The 16,585-nt window shown below is 46.9% G+C and overlaps 4 protein-coding genes across 4 annotated transcripts; 2 read left to right on the forward strand and 2 right to left on the reverse strand.

Annotated features, from left to right (window-relative positions):
* Positions 1-2,728: 2,728 nt before the first annotated feature.
* JR316_0007354 (uncharacterized protein) lies at positions 2,729-5,020 on the forward strand (the record flags this gene model as incomplete). Its single annotated transcript, XM_047893097.1, has 1 exon — positions 2,729-5,020. One exon carries the CDS (start codon positions 2,729-2,731, stop codon positions 5,018-5,020), a length of 2,292 nt encoding a protein of 763 aa, XP_047748379.1.
* Positions 5,021-6,705: 1,685 nt separating this feature from the next.
* On the reverse strand, positions 6,706-7,209 carry JR316_0007355 (uncharacterized protein; the record flags this gene model as incomplete). The annotated part of the gene is made up of 2 exons (XM_047893098.1): positions 6,706-7,074; positions 7,135-7,209. 2 exons carry the CDS (start codon positions 7,207-7,209, stop codon positions 6,706-6,708), a joined length of 444 nt encoding a protein of 147 aa, XP_047748380.1.
* Positions 7,210-9,001: 1,792 nt separating this feature from the next.
* JR316_0007356 (uncharacterized protein) lies at positions 9,002-9,736 on the forward strand (the record flags this gene model as incomplete). The annotated part of the gene is made up of 1 exon (XM_047893099.1): positions 9,002-9,736. The coding sequence occupies one exon, from the start codon at positions 9,002-9,004 to the stop codon at positions 9,734-9,736; it is 735 nt and encodes a 244-aa protein (XP_047748381.1).
* Positions 9,737-12,310: 2,574 nt separating this feature from the next.
* On the reverse strand, positions 12,311-15,707 carry JR316_0007357 (YTH domain-containing protein 1; the record flags this gene model as incomplete). Its single annotated transcript, XM_047893100.1, has 5 exons — positions 12,311-13,268; positions 13,348-13,493; positions 13,558-15,338; positions 15,410-15,454; positions 15,632-15,707. 5 exons carry the CDS (start codon positions 15,705-15,707, stop codon positions 12,311-12,313), a joined length of 3,006 nt encoding a protein of 1,001 aa, XP_047748382.1.
* Between the last annotated feature and the right edge of the window lie 878 nt (positions 15,708-16,585).

The following is a 16,585-nucleotide window of genomic DNA, read 5'->3' on the forward strand; positions in this document are numbered from 1 at the left end:
CATAGAGCAAAGACCACCGCTACAAATGAGTAATGCTAATGCAAATGCAACACACCAGCCGCAGAGGCAACCAACCCAGAACCAAAATAATAGACGGACCACTCAACCTAGGGTCCAAAACCATAAGCTACACATGAAAACAACCAGAGGTAGCCTGAAAATCGCCTCCCTAAACATAAGAGGGGGCGGATCGAACAACACAAGGCATAAGTGGGGTCACGTTAACCAAATCATAAGAGACAACAAAATTGGAATCCTAGCGATTCAAGAAACTCACTTAAAGCCAGATGATGTAGATAGTCTCCACGAGCAATTCCCGGGCAGACTCCACATCTTAAACAACAGTGACCCTACCCAACCAAATGCTAAAGGGGTTGCCCTTATCCTAAACAAACAGCTAACCGCCTGGAAAGAGGCAAAAACCATAAAGGTAATACCAGGAAGGGCAACACTGATGACCCTCCCATGGAAAAATGACTCAATGATAAATATCCTGGCGGTCTATGCACCTAACCCATCAAATGAAAATGCAGAGTTCTGGGACAAACTAGTTACAGAATGGGATACACGCAACCTACCAATCCCTGACATAATGCTGGGAGACCTAAACATGGTAGAAGAAGCTATAGATCGCCTTCCCATGCACCGAGACAACCACACGCAAACGGATGGCTTAGTAAACCTTAAAAGCTACTTCAGACTTATAGACGGATGGCGCCGCACAAACACGAACACGATAGCCTTCACATATACGCAAGATGCTACACAAGCAAGATCACGCATAGATAGAATCTATGTATCCGAACAGATATTTAACCATAGCAGAAACTGGGAAATAAACCATACCGCTATCAAAACGGACCACCAAATGGTGTCTATGGAGTTCACAAGCCCCGGCTCCCCCTTCATTGGAAAAGGCAGGTGGGCTATACCACTCTACCTCATAAAAGACAAGAAAGTCATTACAGAAATAAAAAAACTAGGCAGACAAGCACTTGAAAAGATTGACACACTCCCGGCTGACATAAGACAGGGACACGACACCCCCCAGAGCATTTTTAAAAAGCTGAAAATAGACATATTAAAGTTCACGCGTGAGTTCTCCAGACGTGAAACCCCTAAGATGGACGCAAGAATTGCAAAGCTAAAAGACGACCTAAAGCAAACATTGAATAACACACCAGGTAAACCACTAGAAATGATACAAGCGGACTTAGCAGCCATAGAGGAAAAAATAAAACAACTCGAAACTCTCCGTCACACAAAAACGAGAGATAACATTGCAGTTAAAGGAGCGCTTGAGAGCGAGCGCATAGGAAAATTCTGGGTACAGGCAAATAAAGACCGACTGCCCCGGGATACACTACCACAACTCCAAACACTAGAGTCCACACCAGGAAACAAAATGTATACCAGAAGTACAAGAGAGATGACAAAAATTGCAACCACATACCACAACAACCTACAACGAGATGGAGGAGACACTAACCCCAGTAACGAGGACTATAATGACGTCCTAAGCCACCTAAGACCAAAACTATCCAACAATGAAAAGGCAACCCTAGCGACCCTCATGAAAAAGGAAGAGATCAGCCAAGCCTGCAAAGACCTACCCGATGGAAAGGCGGCGGGTATAGACGGCATCCCCCATGAACTGTGGAAGATGCTAATCGCACAACACGAAAATGACAAAAAACACAATAACCCTACCTTTGACGTTATTACACTACTCACCAAGGTTTTCAACGACATAGAAAAGCGAGGACTCGACAACGGGTCCGACTTCCCTAAAGGATGGATGTGCCCCATATATAAAAAAGGGGATAAAACCCACATTAGTAACTACAGACCCATCACGGTCCTAAACACAGACTATAAGATCTTCACAAGAATACTAACAACCCGCCTCTCCCGCGTAGCACCTACTCTGGTACATCCCGACCAAGCAGGATTTATGAAAGGAAGGTCAATAACAGACCAAACAGAACTAGCTCGACTCATGCTAAGCAACTGTGAAGCAGAAGAACAGGATGGAGTCATCATCTGCTTAGACCAAGAGAAGGCATACGACAAAATACAACACAAATTTATATGGCTAACACTGGAGAAACTAAATCTCCCGCAGCACTTTATAAATTCAGTAAGAACACTATATGAAAATGGAGAAACTGTAATCATTATAAATGGAGAAATAGGCGAACCGTACAAAATAACCAGAGGAGTCCGCCAAGGAGACCCCCTCTCCTGCCTTATATTCAACTTAGCAATAGAGTCTCTAGCGCAACTACTCCGGGACTCACCTCTACAAGGATTCAAAATCAAGGGAGAAACAGAAAGGTTGATTACAACCCTGTTTGCTGATGACACGACGGTCTACCTATGCAAAGACGATGACATACAAACTCTTTTTGGTGTCCTACAGAAATGGTGCAAAGTGTCGGGGGCAAAGTTCAATCAGAACAAGACAGTAATAATACCAGCGGGATCACCACAATACCGTAAGAATGTAATAGACACCCGAAAACTTAAACCGTCCAACACCACACACATTGACCCAAGCATTAAAATAGCAAGAGACTCAGAACCAGTAAGACTCCTGGGAGCCTACATTGGAAACGACATTAAAAACCTGTCAGTGTGGACGCCTACACTTGAAAAAATCGATAAGCAACTTGCGAGATGGGGAAGAAGCCATCCAACCCAAGAAGGCCGCCGACTAATCATAAACATGGTCGTTGGGGGACTCACCCAATACAAGGCCCAAGTACAAAGTATGCCCAAAGAAGTAGCTGACCAGATTGAAAAGAAGATCCACAAATTCTTCTGGGACGACAAATCCGCCACCGTAAATATTAACACAATACGCCTACCAATAAATGAGGGAGGCAGAAACCTACTAGATATAAAAGCGCGAAACGAAGCCATAGAGCTCATGAAACTCCGAAACTTTACAAAGCCCCCAAAAGATAGGCCGAGATGGGCTAAAGTAGCAGACCAAATCCTTGTCCTAAACGCAAACCAGGCCTTTGACGTCCCCGATGTTGCAAAAGAAGACAACTACTTCCTGCAAAACTGGACAGCGAAACTACAAAGTAACCCTAACATACCAGACAGCCTACGAGACATGCTAGCAACAGCAAGAAAGTACAATGTTGGAGTCCACGACGTGAACCCAGGCAAACAAATGAGGGAACAAATGCCAATCTGGCACCACATAGGCTTCGACCCGAACAAAAGGTCGTACAGAACACACAAATGGGTAAGATGCCAGCAGCAAAACCACCATATATCGCTGACAGGCCAGATGGCGGCCTTTGCCCACCGAAATAACGGTAGAGGCCACCTGCGACGTAGAAACTGCAAATGTGCATTATGTAAAGAAGACAGAGCCGCCGGCTGCAACAACCCAGCACTATGTCGCGAGGCAGCTGCAAAAGTATTGGACATCCTGCTCCCAAATTGGGACCCAAGGAAGGCAGAAGACATCCCCGGCTTATCAGCACAGGATGTGGAGACAAACAACCGGAACATAATGACAAACAAGCCAGTTATCTTCAATCCAAAAACTTCAACAGACGGAACACCTCTGTCCAACCTGAGAGTTTTCAGAAGTAAGCCGCCCATGCCGGAACCAGGAGACAGACAAGTACAAGCCTATCCCCCCGTATTCGAGGAGGAACCAGAACCAGAACCAGACCCGGAAGACAAACAAGTCATATACTTAGCCAGCACGTGTAAGAACACTAACACTGAGACGGCAACATCATCTGGAGTAGCCTGGTATGCAGGAAATAATGCAAAGAACTTCACCATTAAAAGAACAGGCCCCACGCAGACAGCAAGACGCAGCATGCTAACCCTGCTCCAACTCATACTACGCGACGAGCAACATACCGTTAAACTTGACTTCAAATCAAAATCACCCCACCTGACAAAAATGCTCCATGAACAAATTCACCACCTAGAAGACTGTGGGTGGACAAAGGACCATGATGCAGACATTCTGCAAGAAATACTAAACCTTCTACGACAGAGGAAAGCTCAAACAACTTTCCAGACAATAACCGAGGACGAACCAGATGAGTGGACGACCCTCGAAGAGGCCCAAAACCTGATCTCTCCTGCACACGGAGAAGTAAGAAATGACAGACCAGATGAACCACCAAGGGAACAACCTACCACACAACACCAAATTGGGATTAAGATACAGGCAATGTCCCAGTCAACCGCATACAAAGCTATAATGAGAAGAGAAAAGGAAAAAGTAGAACCAAGGAGACAAACCCTAATCAACCTAGACAAGACACGATACGCTGCAGAAGAAATAGGAAGATGTCTGCCAACAGATAAACAGATCTGGGCGGCCATAAAGAAAAGAGACATCTCAGTCCGAGGAAGAGCCTTCCTCTGGAAAACCATGCACGATGCCTACAAAGTGGGCGAATACTGGGAACGGATCCCAGGCTACGAAATCAGAGGCTACTGCCACGTCTGCCAAACAACAGACACAATGGAACACATACTCACCGAGTGCAGAGCGACAGGCCAAGAAGCAGTATGGCAAGCAGCCGAAGAACTGTGGAGCCTCCGTAAACTCGACTGGAAAAAACCAAAAATTGGACACATACTTGGGTGCGGCCTCGCAAACTTCCATCCGGAAAAGAAAAGAACCACATTAACGGGAGCGAACAGGCTCTACGCGATACTGATATCTGAGAGCGCACACCTCATCTGGAAAACGAGATGCAAGTGGAAAATTGAACACGGAGCACGAGACGACAAAATAATTAGTGACGACGGAATCCGACAAAAATGGATACAAACCATAAACAGACGACTCAAAATCGACTGCCTCTCAACAAATGAGAGACGCTACGGAAAAAGAGCACTCAACCCCTCACTGGTTCAAAAAACCTGGTGGGGGGTGCTACTCAACCAGGGAGACCTGGGTGATGACTGGCTCACAGCCGCCGGGGTTTTAGTGGGTATAGAGGGGCGTCCGTCTGGACGCAACCGTTGAAAACGGTTCCCCAGTCCTACACTGCTCTCACACAGAGCGTGCTAAGACATTTCCCCGGGGTTAAACGTCACTACGTGTGACGTAAAAAAAGCCGATCTTGGAGGTCAACCTTGTTGATTGTCCAGGATCCTAAAGGCTCCACCAAAAAAAAAAAAAAAAAAATAGTTTATTTTTGCCAACCTATTCTTGAACATACCATATATGTGCACTGTATGGCTCTGTAGCTTTTCTAAGCGTCGTATCTCTCCTATTGCTTCAAGAACAAAACTTTAATGATCACATTCAACCAATTTCTGAAGCAGGTCTCTTGTGACGTCTATATACTCAGTGTTTCTACAAAACATTGACAATTATGGAAGCCCTTTGGAATTACAGACAAGTTGTCAGGTAAAAATGAAATTGTGATTGGAATTGTACAGATGTGTACCTATCTTTGTTCCTTTGGAATGCCGTCAACGTAGCGCATCGCTGCTGAACCTGAGGTTTGAGATAAGTGCTCTCCTACAAGTACGGTCTTTGCCGTCCCTGAGCCGACTGTTAAAGAGGGAATACGGGTGCATGACGGAGGAGCAACATAATTCTTGGCACAATGTACAAATTTGTTGCAAACAAATTGGCGGTGTTTTATTGAGTTACCACCACAAATGAGCCAACGGTAGCTCTCTGGAACCGACGGATATAATACAAGATCTTTGATATTTGGTGTGTAAGATATTACCATGTTCAGAATATCTCTCTAAGAATGATATACATGAGCGTATTCTGTGATTGATATTGACAATCACTTACCACAGCGTTTTCTATAGGAGGGAAAGCCCCATCGTAGCCACCTTTGTCGTCAGGCGAACTAAAAATGCTCATCGCCAAGTGCTGCAGGGCAGTAAGCTTTGAGATGCAATCGTAGTTGTGAAAACCAATACACCAAAGCCCTTCGTAGGCCGGTTTGATCTGTAAATCATGCAATGACTGAACATGATTGTCCAGGCATCCATCATAAAACACCACTGCCATTTCATCGGATAAATTGCTGTACCCAAGTCTATCCGGCTCCAGATACAATTTCTTCAATCCTGAATAGGATGATAGATAGTTGAGAAAGCAATGGGAAACATGATCAACACATAATGCCGTGAGATGGATTTCAGCAGTGGTAAAATATTTCCAGATGACGTCAAGTCGCGATTCATCCAGCTTAGTGAGGCTTAGCGAGGTCAGACATGCTAGATGGAGCATGAAGGGTTCGGTAAGGATGGGAATGTACGATGCCAACTTCAGGTGACGAAGACGCAGAGGCGGAATGGAAATTGGAAAATATTTGAGAAGATTGGTGAACCTCGCTGAATCATTGGTTATATCTCCTTTGTCAGGGTTGATAGCAGTGATCAGTTCGAGTGAACTGAGATTAGGGTTACAAACCACAGCTTTAGCAACATTATCCAGTATTTCGTCCTCCCATTGTGGCGAACACTTCTCTGTCAGAATTATCAAATCTTGTAGACCTCTTAAAGAGTCCAGCTCGAGTGGAATCTCAAATTCGATGAAATGTATTTGAAGGCAGCTCAAAGATGGAAGGTACTTCAAAGAGCTCATCACAATTTGATGCACTTGTTTCCCGTCATGTAAATTAGGTACCCACCTGCGGAGGGTGATATGTCACTCTAGAAATCAAAGTCAATAAAATATACTCACTGTACTGCACGAACTCCTTGAAGCGAGGTAATTGCATCAAGTAAGTGGTTTATTATCCTGTCTTTGGCAGTGGAAACCTCGAAGGGATCTTTCTCAAATAGATCAATGGAATTGTTTGCCTTTAGAAGTGCGATTGGACCAAAGGATCGAGGCGCATATCCAGGCGATAGAGTTCTGATGGTCAGTGCCCGGGCGGCATAACATGCGGGGTGAGTTGACCTCGCCAAAGCTTCGAGTTTCTCAACCCCCTGCTGATAATTGTCGCCGTGGATACAAAGTGTAACCGACCTGAAGATATGCGGCTGTAGAAGGTCTGCCATCGTATTACAAGTTAAGCGAAGTTGTTTGACATCCTCGATTTCCAGCTGGCAAAACCTTTGATTACACCCTGGCCATCCGAGTCAATAGACATTCAACGCACATACCTTGTCGCCGATTGCCTCAATCAGATCTGGTGGAAGGGTAGAGACAATTGAATCCTTTGGGGACGTAGTTTTCATGACGTTATGACTCGGACTTGAACGATTGAACTCCAATCCAATGTTGTGCAAAAGCAGGTATTTCGCCGCAAGTATCTCGGGTTATGAAACTGGGCAAACATAACATTCCGAGCTGATCCGAGGCAAGACCGGAGCCTGGGACTACAAATTAAAATGCCGACTGTCATGCCGACGTGCCGGCAACGTGTAAAGCGCGGGGGCAAACGATATGATGATAAACACTACAGGCAGTAGAGCACATTGCTTTAGAATTATCGAGGCAGATACATAGACGGCGGATACAGCCTGCCAACTACAGGGGATTGATCAACTATAATAGCAGAGCTCTGCTTATGAACATGTAAGGCTCCCTCGTTAAAGTTAAGCAACAATGAGCATATCAATATTTTGAATATGATAAATATGATTCATCCCAAGGTACGAGTCCTGTTGAGCGCCCTGTCGTTGGATCTCATCAACATATCTGAAACCCATTGATTCCAAAGCTTTCCCACCACTTAAAGGACAGCGCATGCCTATGAAGCGTCGCCCAAATTTTCCAAGTGTTAAGGAAGGTATACTTGCGTATGAATGAGGAGCTACATAATTCTTGACACCCTTCAATATTTGCCGGGAGATAACTGGCTGTGTCTGATTGCTGGATTTCCGCGATCCCGAGCAAAATACTTAGTCAAACTCATTGATGTACAAAGATCAAGGCCAATTGGCCCATATGTGGAGAAAGTCCATACAAAAAGGTGCTTTGAATTTCAGTAGTTTTAGAAGCGAAGTCTTTCCCAGCCTCGTATCATCCTCTTTTAATGTTCGATTGCGGACGAATACCGATGACAATTCCTTACGATCATATGATCTGGAGTCACACCGGATCCAGGTAACGCCTCAGGGAACGGAGGGGATTTCATAACACATTTCCCAAGGCAAAAATCGAGGTAAGTAGGCATGATACTATGATGACAGTGCGATTCCATCAACGCACTGACTCCTTCGGAAGATGATTTAGGTTATTATCAGCTCTACGAGAACACATCATTGAAGACTATTGTCATCGGAGAAGATCGGCCCAAGCAGATTAACCACTGAAGGACAAAAGAAATGATTGACTGACCAGAGACATAACCTCGGGTAAAAGGTAGCACTTCACCTTCAGACGTCGACGTGGGTAGGGCGAAGGTAAGCCGTGTGAAAGTTAATGTACCTGTCTAATGTGGAAGGTCTGAAGTTCTTGCTTGAAGTCCAGGGTCAACAATAACGGTCGTCGAATTTGGCGTAACCTCCGCAGACACTACGGTCCGAGTTACAGGTCGCGTCATATTTCAATGCCGCTAACCTGCGATACTTCAGCCGGCGCTTAAGGGTTCTGTTCCCCCGATATATCTGTGGAGAAGTTTAGTGAGGTCGAATTTCAATTGATCAAGCGGCACCAACGATCACCCTTCCCAGATTCTCCTGACTCCTTACTGCAAACACTAATTTCTAATGTATGTATCGCGAGTACAGGCTTCCAACAGGGGATGATGCGCAGATACCGATGCTTTCAAGAGCGCCAACAGTTAAGGCCATCCATATGTATTCTAACATCCAGACACAACCACCAAAACACCAACTATCACGAATACTAGGCATCTAATTGGATACGATAAACAGGTACATGCTATTTCTTCGAAGCCCACGAGAAATAGTGGGGAGATTCGATCAATCGATTGATTTGACAGAGCGGAGATGCATTTCATCGTCATCTTGACCTTCTGCCCGAGACCCCGAGCCGGATCTCTTGTATTAATGGCTATAAAGCATGGAACGAATGCTTCCGCTGAGATACGGCATTGCATTTAACTCCCAACTTGACCAACCACACATTAAATTCGCCTTTCCCATTATCATGTTAGCAGCCAGCCAGCTTCAGGCAACTACTGAATCGTTCTTTCAAGCATTCGCCTTGGAAACACCGCCTGTTGGCATGTTATCATATTTCTCACACACCTCTCCCGCCATCGTTCAGCATACTCCTTCTAATTGTCCGATCCCTCTATCATCAAGACTAGAGGGCAACAATGCCATTCGATCCTACTTCGACCTCCTAGCTACCCATTGGCATCGTTCGGACGCCAAAATCCGTAGTCCATTACAGATAAGCGTGGAGAAGAGACGTGTAATTCTCCTGGCCGACGTAATATGGACGTGGAAAAAGAGTGGTCGGCAGTGGATCGAGGAGTTTTCCTGGACCCTCGACTACGATGAAAGTTACAAAATCGTCAGCTTTGTTATACAGACGATATCTAGCCCTGGAACCTGCGTGATGCGTGCTGTCGATGCAGATCCCGTTGTACATCAGAGTTTTCTTGCTCTCACACAGGGTTCTGTAAGTCTCGCGCGTCGATTGCGCTCCCTTCACATATTGATGCATGCCTTCTCCCTCTTCAGCGTTGATTCTCTTAATTCTAATTTATTAAGATTTTTGTGCTTCATTTCCACACTTAAATTTATGCATGGCCAGACATTTATAAGACATTACGGCTTTCGTTCATAGCGAAGAACTGCGAGGGAACGATTGAATACCGAAGATCTCTTCCATCCTGTGCGGACACCATATGGAGGAAAAAATGCCCAGATTCCAGGTTGGGCGCCCCACTTGCTCCATTGTACTCTATATCTGACACAGGGAAAACTGGTGTTGTGCTATGTTCTGAAAAGCCAACGTGGTCGATCGTGGAATAATAGAGATGGACATCTGGTAATACCATGTTCACGATACCAATTGTTGCATGCAATTTTCAACCCACGCATTTGTCTCTCTGGATGTATATATCTCCTTCAATGCGACTTGATTCCCAACTATCATCCGACTGGATAAATAGCTAGCTACCGATGAAGCCGCTGGGTGAGCGCAATAACCGGATACCCCTGTCTCGACGATAAATTTAGACCATACAGTTAAAGAAAATCTCGGCTAAAAATACGCTTGTCTAAAGGGGTTGGATCGTCAACAATTGTCGATTACGGGAGAGATGGCCCCCTGAAATGGGTTTCCAACATCGGAATCAGAGGCGCATTAAGAAGAGAAGAACATCGAGCGAACTCGACACTTGCGCCATTGAGAAGCTTAAAAGCTTTGTAGAGAGGGGGACTATCATTTTCACTTACTTTACGAAGGTCAGAACAGCGTTGTAGATAACAATCTGGTCCGCTAAAGCACGGATCGTCCGCTTGAGATGCCGGTTCGGGCATGTGTAAACTTGGCACCCCGTGGCCGACCTCCTAGCGCATCGCCTGATCTTATTTCGTCTGCCGCAGGCCCCGCATACACCGTTCGTAACCTCCAACGTCAGTGTCTTGTCGTCGAGATAAAGTCCGTTCCTCACAGCTAAAAATAGTAGCACATATGTAACATGTCAGTCACTCAACAGTCTGCTTCTTCTGATTTATAGAGAAAGAAGCAAAGTTCGAAGACAACTTCCAACTTATATGAAGATCAATGATTCTTCCACACCCTCACATTTATTCCCTTTTTTACAAAAGCATGATCATAGACCTTGCTACACTCGATTGTCACGGAGATAATGTCTATACCATCGTCACCAACTCCGCGGATTCAACAAATCATCAACGATTATTTCTAGCTTCATCATACTATGATTGAGCAGAAATTTACTCTGGTATGATTGAGCATGGTCACTGAGCGTCATAGGGTTCACGTGAAGGTTCCGAACTTCTCAATTATAGTACATTATAAGCGCTATGAACGACATAATGGTGTAGCGAGCCACCTCATCCGAGGACAAGCGGTGTAGACGCAAGTCATAATCGACGCTTAGACGCGCCTAACAGCGATTAAACGAAGTATGACTTCGGTCATCGGGGAACGTTGTTGATCGCAGGCGCATTGGATTGACAGAGAATGAATAGATGCAATGCACTATGCAATCAACGCCCTCGGAAATCCCAATTTTGTACAGCACTACGCACAAAGAACGAACCTGACTGAGGAGGCCCAGAGTCAAAACTGCCAAATGCTTTATTCTTCTCCGCGCAAAGTCGGAAGAGAACTACGAGGAATCCATGGAAAAGAAGGGTTGCTCACGGTTTCAATCACTTAGCAAAATCTAGTCGCATTTGTCAATCTTCTTCAAAGAGCACATCGTTCATTGAACGCACAGATATCAATTTGCTGAAGTGTAGGGACATTGCTCAACAGGGAAGAGGAGTAAGATATCAAACCTTTTGCAGCAACCTCTGTGCTCGACTCTGCCCGTTCACGCCACATCCGCGCAGGACGGGAAAGTGCACTAGTGTGTTTGCGTGTATGTTACTAGTGATACAAAGTGGGGTTGAGTACAAAGCGATGCTTGTGAATGCGTACGTGAATAAGTGCGATTGTTATATATGTGAAATATGTTTGTGTTGGTCTTGCGGATCGTGCTTAGGTGTATGCGATGGGCCGGTGGACGGACGTGCTGTGGGCGAGGATTTGGTGTACTATAGCTACAAAAAAGAAAGCAGTGAAATGAGAAAAAAAAATGAACCAAATAAAAGAAAGCAAAATAAATGTCGACTACATTCCGGATAGATCGCAAAGCAGAACAAAGCATAAAAGTGCGAGGGACGTGGTTGGACGGAACAGCAAATGCAAATGCGCATGAAGCAAGGGATGACGCAGGTAGATGGGAATGACTTGTACGTATCCCAGTCTTCTGCAGTCGACAATGATTAAACGAATGGTTTTAAACAACATAACGGCACGGAAGACCGTATAAGAGCCCTGAGCCCAATAAAAAGAAATAATGTGACCGAACTTGTTTCGTGAATGACAAGTGGGTTGTCGCGTCGTGAAGAGAGTGATGAAAAAAGAAAAGGTTTTCTACAATGCAAATTAGTTCAAACTACCACCAGACTTGGAAAAAATCCTGAAACGCACGTACGGCTATGACGATGATGAATGAATGGGGTTTGAGATGTGTCGTTAAATGATACGAGGTACGTGTATAATAGTGGTGTGTCGTTGATTTTATGTGACGTTCTTTATGAGATTCCTTTCCAAAACGATTGGGCAGTTTTCCACATTGAAACCGTGGATTTTTTTGTGAGGTGGGCACGGGTCATCCGTTTATCGTGATCGTGGTGCCGTTTTTGTTCCTTCTTCACTGGACATTTGTGCTGGGGATGGCCTCGCGCCCGTCGCCTTCTTCCCTCCTCCTCCACTTGTTGCAGGCTTTCCTGCACCCATGGTTGGAGGTAACTGCGGATCAGCCAATTTATCCCACTCATCCAACAATCGCTGCCCAACAGTCGGCTCAACCTCTGTCCCGTCCCGCGAAACCTTGATCTCCCGGTCGTGGTTCCATGGGTTGCGCAGATGCTTCGTGCGATAGAACGGCAGCCTGTCAGTGCAGATCCATTCCACAGCAAAGCTGTCGCCCCAAGCCTCTTCACCGCGCTGTTTACCACCACCACCACCCGCACCTGTATCTGGGTCACCTTCCGCCACCTCTCCGCTGTCGGCACCTTCCGGGGGTCCACGGGCTTCTGAATACCCCGCTCCAAACGCGTAATCCACTTCCTCTACCCTCTCCTCAACCTCTTCCACAGCATCCAGCGAAGACCCTCCAGCTTTTCCACTCGATTTATCCTGCCCATCTGATCCTGAGCCAGACCCAGAACTCGAGCCCGATGACCCCTGTTGGCCACGCAGAGCCCTCAAAGGCGCATACCGGTCCAGCTCAAACGCCTCCTCCTGGTGTGGGCGCCGGGGCTGATCCAAGCTGTACATGGTGTCCAACGTTGTCACTGTCGGAAGCTTGTACCCCTCGCCGAGAAGAGGAGGTGCTGAGTGCCGGAGGTGGCTCTGAGGGTTTCTGAGTGGTCTCGTAGGTGGCAGGCCTGGAGTGACTCCTTCCACTTGCAGAGGGGATTCGTCCACGAACCGGCCGTCGCTGGGAGAGATGATGTTCGTGACTGGGGTCGTAGGAAGGTGTGGCGTCGTCATTGCACGAATAGGGGGCTGCTGCGACGGACGTGATGCCCATGAGATACGCGTTTCGCCTCGGAGAACAGGTCCTGACATTCTGTTTGAGAAAAAGCGCAAGTGCAATTCGTGAGTAACATCCAGCAAAACGACATAACCTGAACCAAAAGAGTGCGCACCTGGCGTGCCCATAGAACTCGCCACTTTTGTTGACACTAAATATCAGGTGAACCTCCTTGCTGGTCCTGAACGCTTGATCCAAAATCTCCTCATTATGCCTCTGAGTCGCCCAAACACCCCGTTGCACGCTAAGATCCAAATCTTCCTGAGATATAAAACCCAAAGTAAACGTCTGCTTTCATAAATCGGAAAAAATATTGAAAACGCACTTGAGTCAAAGATTTGAGGATAAAATAGCGTTTTGGAAAGTATCGCGCAAGGAAACTGGATGTGGTCGAAGCGTACGATCCAGAGCTACTGGAATGTTTGGTATGGATTGGCCTTCCCTCGCTTTCTTTATCCGCCATAGAGATGCTCGACACTGCGCTCGCCAGTCGTTCCGACACGCTTGCAGGAGACGTAGACATGCCATCTGAGATCGAAGCCGATAAATCTGACGGATCGCTCGCCCACTCTGGCGCTTTGCCCTTCTGGTCCCGAATCCAATTGAGATGCATGTTCCTCCCCCGCTGTAGACCCACTCCTGCCTTCAGATCATCATCTTTCTTCCTCTCACGACACACAAGTCGAGGGCATCGCGGGTCGTTGGAGCGGAGCGGAACACCATTGAACCGTGCGATGGCTTGATGTAAGTAAGCTTCAGTCTCGTAATTGATGAAGGCGCAGCTGGAGCGAGAAATCAGGAAAATGGAGAGCACGCCGGTCTTCGCATCCGCCCCGTCTGCCCGTGGCTCAGGTGGCTGATTGAAGAAACGCCATAACTCATCGTGGCTTGCATCCGATGGTACGTTGCCGGCCCACATCACCCATTCCGACCGATGAGCTGGTGGGTTTGGGTGGTATGGGCGTCGTACACGTGGTTTGTCGCTGGCCGGATGGCGGCCACTTCCCGAAGAAACGCTCTGAGCAGCGCTGGGGTAACTCTGTTGCATGGGTGGCCCAGCTCCAGAAGGTCCCGGTGAATCTGATGGTGTGTGAGAGTCGGGTATATGTTGTGACGGTGAAAATGGGAAATGTAGTGGAGGCGAATGAGTCGGAATGGAAGATGGAACCTGTCCACCATGGGCAACTTCTGCTCCGGGGTGTCCGACTTGCGGATACGCAACAGAATAATGGGTGGTATATCCACCGGCATCGAATTGTTGTGGAGATTGAGGAGGGTGTGGAAGAAAGACCCATGTACCCTGTGGCTCTCCCTCATTTGGTGGTGTATAATGTTGTCCGAATGGGCTAGCGGGATATTGGCCCCCATACATGGGCGATGAAGGAAAACCTTGAGGGTGATATGAATAAGTAGGTGCAGGATATGGTAAAGACTGAAATGGCCCGGATGTTATATAAGGAGTGTTCTGGCCAGAAGATGAAGGTGGATGTGAAGATGAAGGTGAAGAAGAAGACGGCGTGTTTATCCGATGAGGGGGATACATAGACGAAGTACGCGTCCCCGGGAAAGGATGAGAAACGTGTGCTTGAGGTTGGAGCATGCTTGGGAAATTGGCGGCGTGTATGGTGTTTATGTTGCTACCATCTGGCATCGTTGGGTGATACGAGTGCGGATAATAAGGAGATGGTGGATGCCCCATGGTCATATGGCCCGGCTGAGAAGGCATCGTGTATTGTCCAGCGTAGCCAGGCCTTTGACCATAGGGCACTGGCGGGGAATAAACCATCGGCGATCCCTGGAACGCGGAGGGGGGATGATTAGGGACATTCTCTGAAGGACTCGGTGAGGATATGACATAGCCGTGGGATGACGGGGCTTGCGATGTATGTTGAGCGCTCAACCGGTGGCTATTCCCAGACTGCGGACGGGAGCGTCGTCGATTACTTGGTGTTCCGGCCTTTGAACGATCAGGTTTTGAAGATTCTGACATGCGCTCACTGGCATCACCATGCATAGAATCGTGTGTAGCGCCGGGTTCCCTATCTATTCGATTGAGGACGTTTGGATGTGCAGTAGGTGTTGCTGGCCCGCTGCTGTCATGAAAAGCTGGATCAAAATCGCCAGAGATATCGAGTAAGTTCGGCTAGGACGTAGAAATTACTGGAAAAGGTACGTACTTGCACTTGGATACTCCTGGGGGGAATCAGAATTTGAAATTGAATCTAAAGGTGAACGTAAAAGTAAGTCATGACAGAATAAGGACAGAAAGGATAAAATAGAAAAAGATCAAAGAGAAACGGCCACAACTTCTCTCGGTCTGGACGCGAACACGCAAGTTGACCTTTTTTCGAGCACTCGACCTGATGCACGTGACTGATTTTATACCATGTGACACGCACCTCGCGATTGGATGCTAGAAAAATAACCTGGCGTACCAGTCCTCACGCTCAACTCGTCCAGCTGGGCTTCGACCATTACGAGTGAGTAATCCTGAGATCAGCTTGCAATACACGGGCATGATTGTCACTACAAACAGGTGAATGGACATACAAAATGAACATGACTTACAGAAACTGCAAACAAAGCTGCGTACCGATTTAATGAGATAACCCAGGTGAGTGTTGTTACTCTTAGCTGCTGCAGGTATTTCTTAATATGTTTTGAATCTGAAGCTGGGGAACGTTGAAGGCGGATGTGGGTTCACCAACTATCTTTATGCATTTCAGCAGTGTGAGAAATGTGACGTCAGGGCCATTGCACTGCGAAAACGGGGGTTGCTTTTATTTTATAACGGAAGCTTGAGTTAGATAATGCGATTCAATAGCGATCAGAGAAGACTCTTGCCTGGTATGGCATGTTTTTATGATATCCACTCCTCTCCACAGGCTCATGGGTGACCTTGGGGCCCGCGCCGACGGTTACGCGAAGCCTGATGTGTACATTTGGGGGACCCTATGCGCGTCATAGCGTCCCTTTTATGCGAGCCGAGCTAGAAGACAGCCGCAGAAGAGCGCAGCGCAGGTCTGGTAAGAAGATTATCCTTGGACGCGCTTGTCCTTGTCGTCATCTAACAAGAGCTACCCAGAAATATCAACCCTGTTCCCGGCATCCAGTGCCCCGGGAATAGGTCGATCACCAGAGATGGAAACTGGGGCGAGTTTCGCAGCCGGATAAGCTACCGTCGCAAACGTGGGGGTGCTAAAGTGTGGTCGTGGTAGGGAAACAAGCGTCTGAGCATGTTGTGAGCACTGCCAACTGTCCATGAAAAGGGACGATCACCATTTTCAATTCTTCCGACCTGTCCAGATTGTCAATGACGTCATCTGTACCGATATGGGCAATGACGATCGTTG

The sequence above is a fragment of the Psilocybe cubensis genome, chromosome 6, assembly GCF_017499595.1.
Source record: "Psilocybe cubensis strain MGC-MH-2018 chromosome 6, whole genome shotgun sequence".
NCBI classification, from domain to species: domain Eukaryota; kingdom Fungi; phylum Basidiomycota; class Agaricomycetes; order Agaricales; family Agrocybaceae; genus Psilocybe; species Psilocybe cubensis.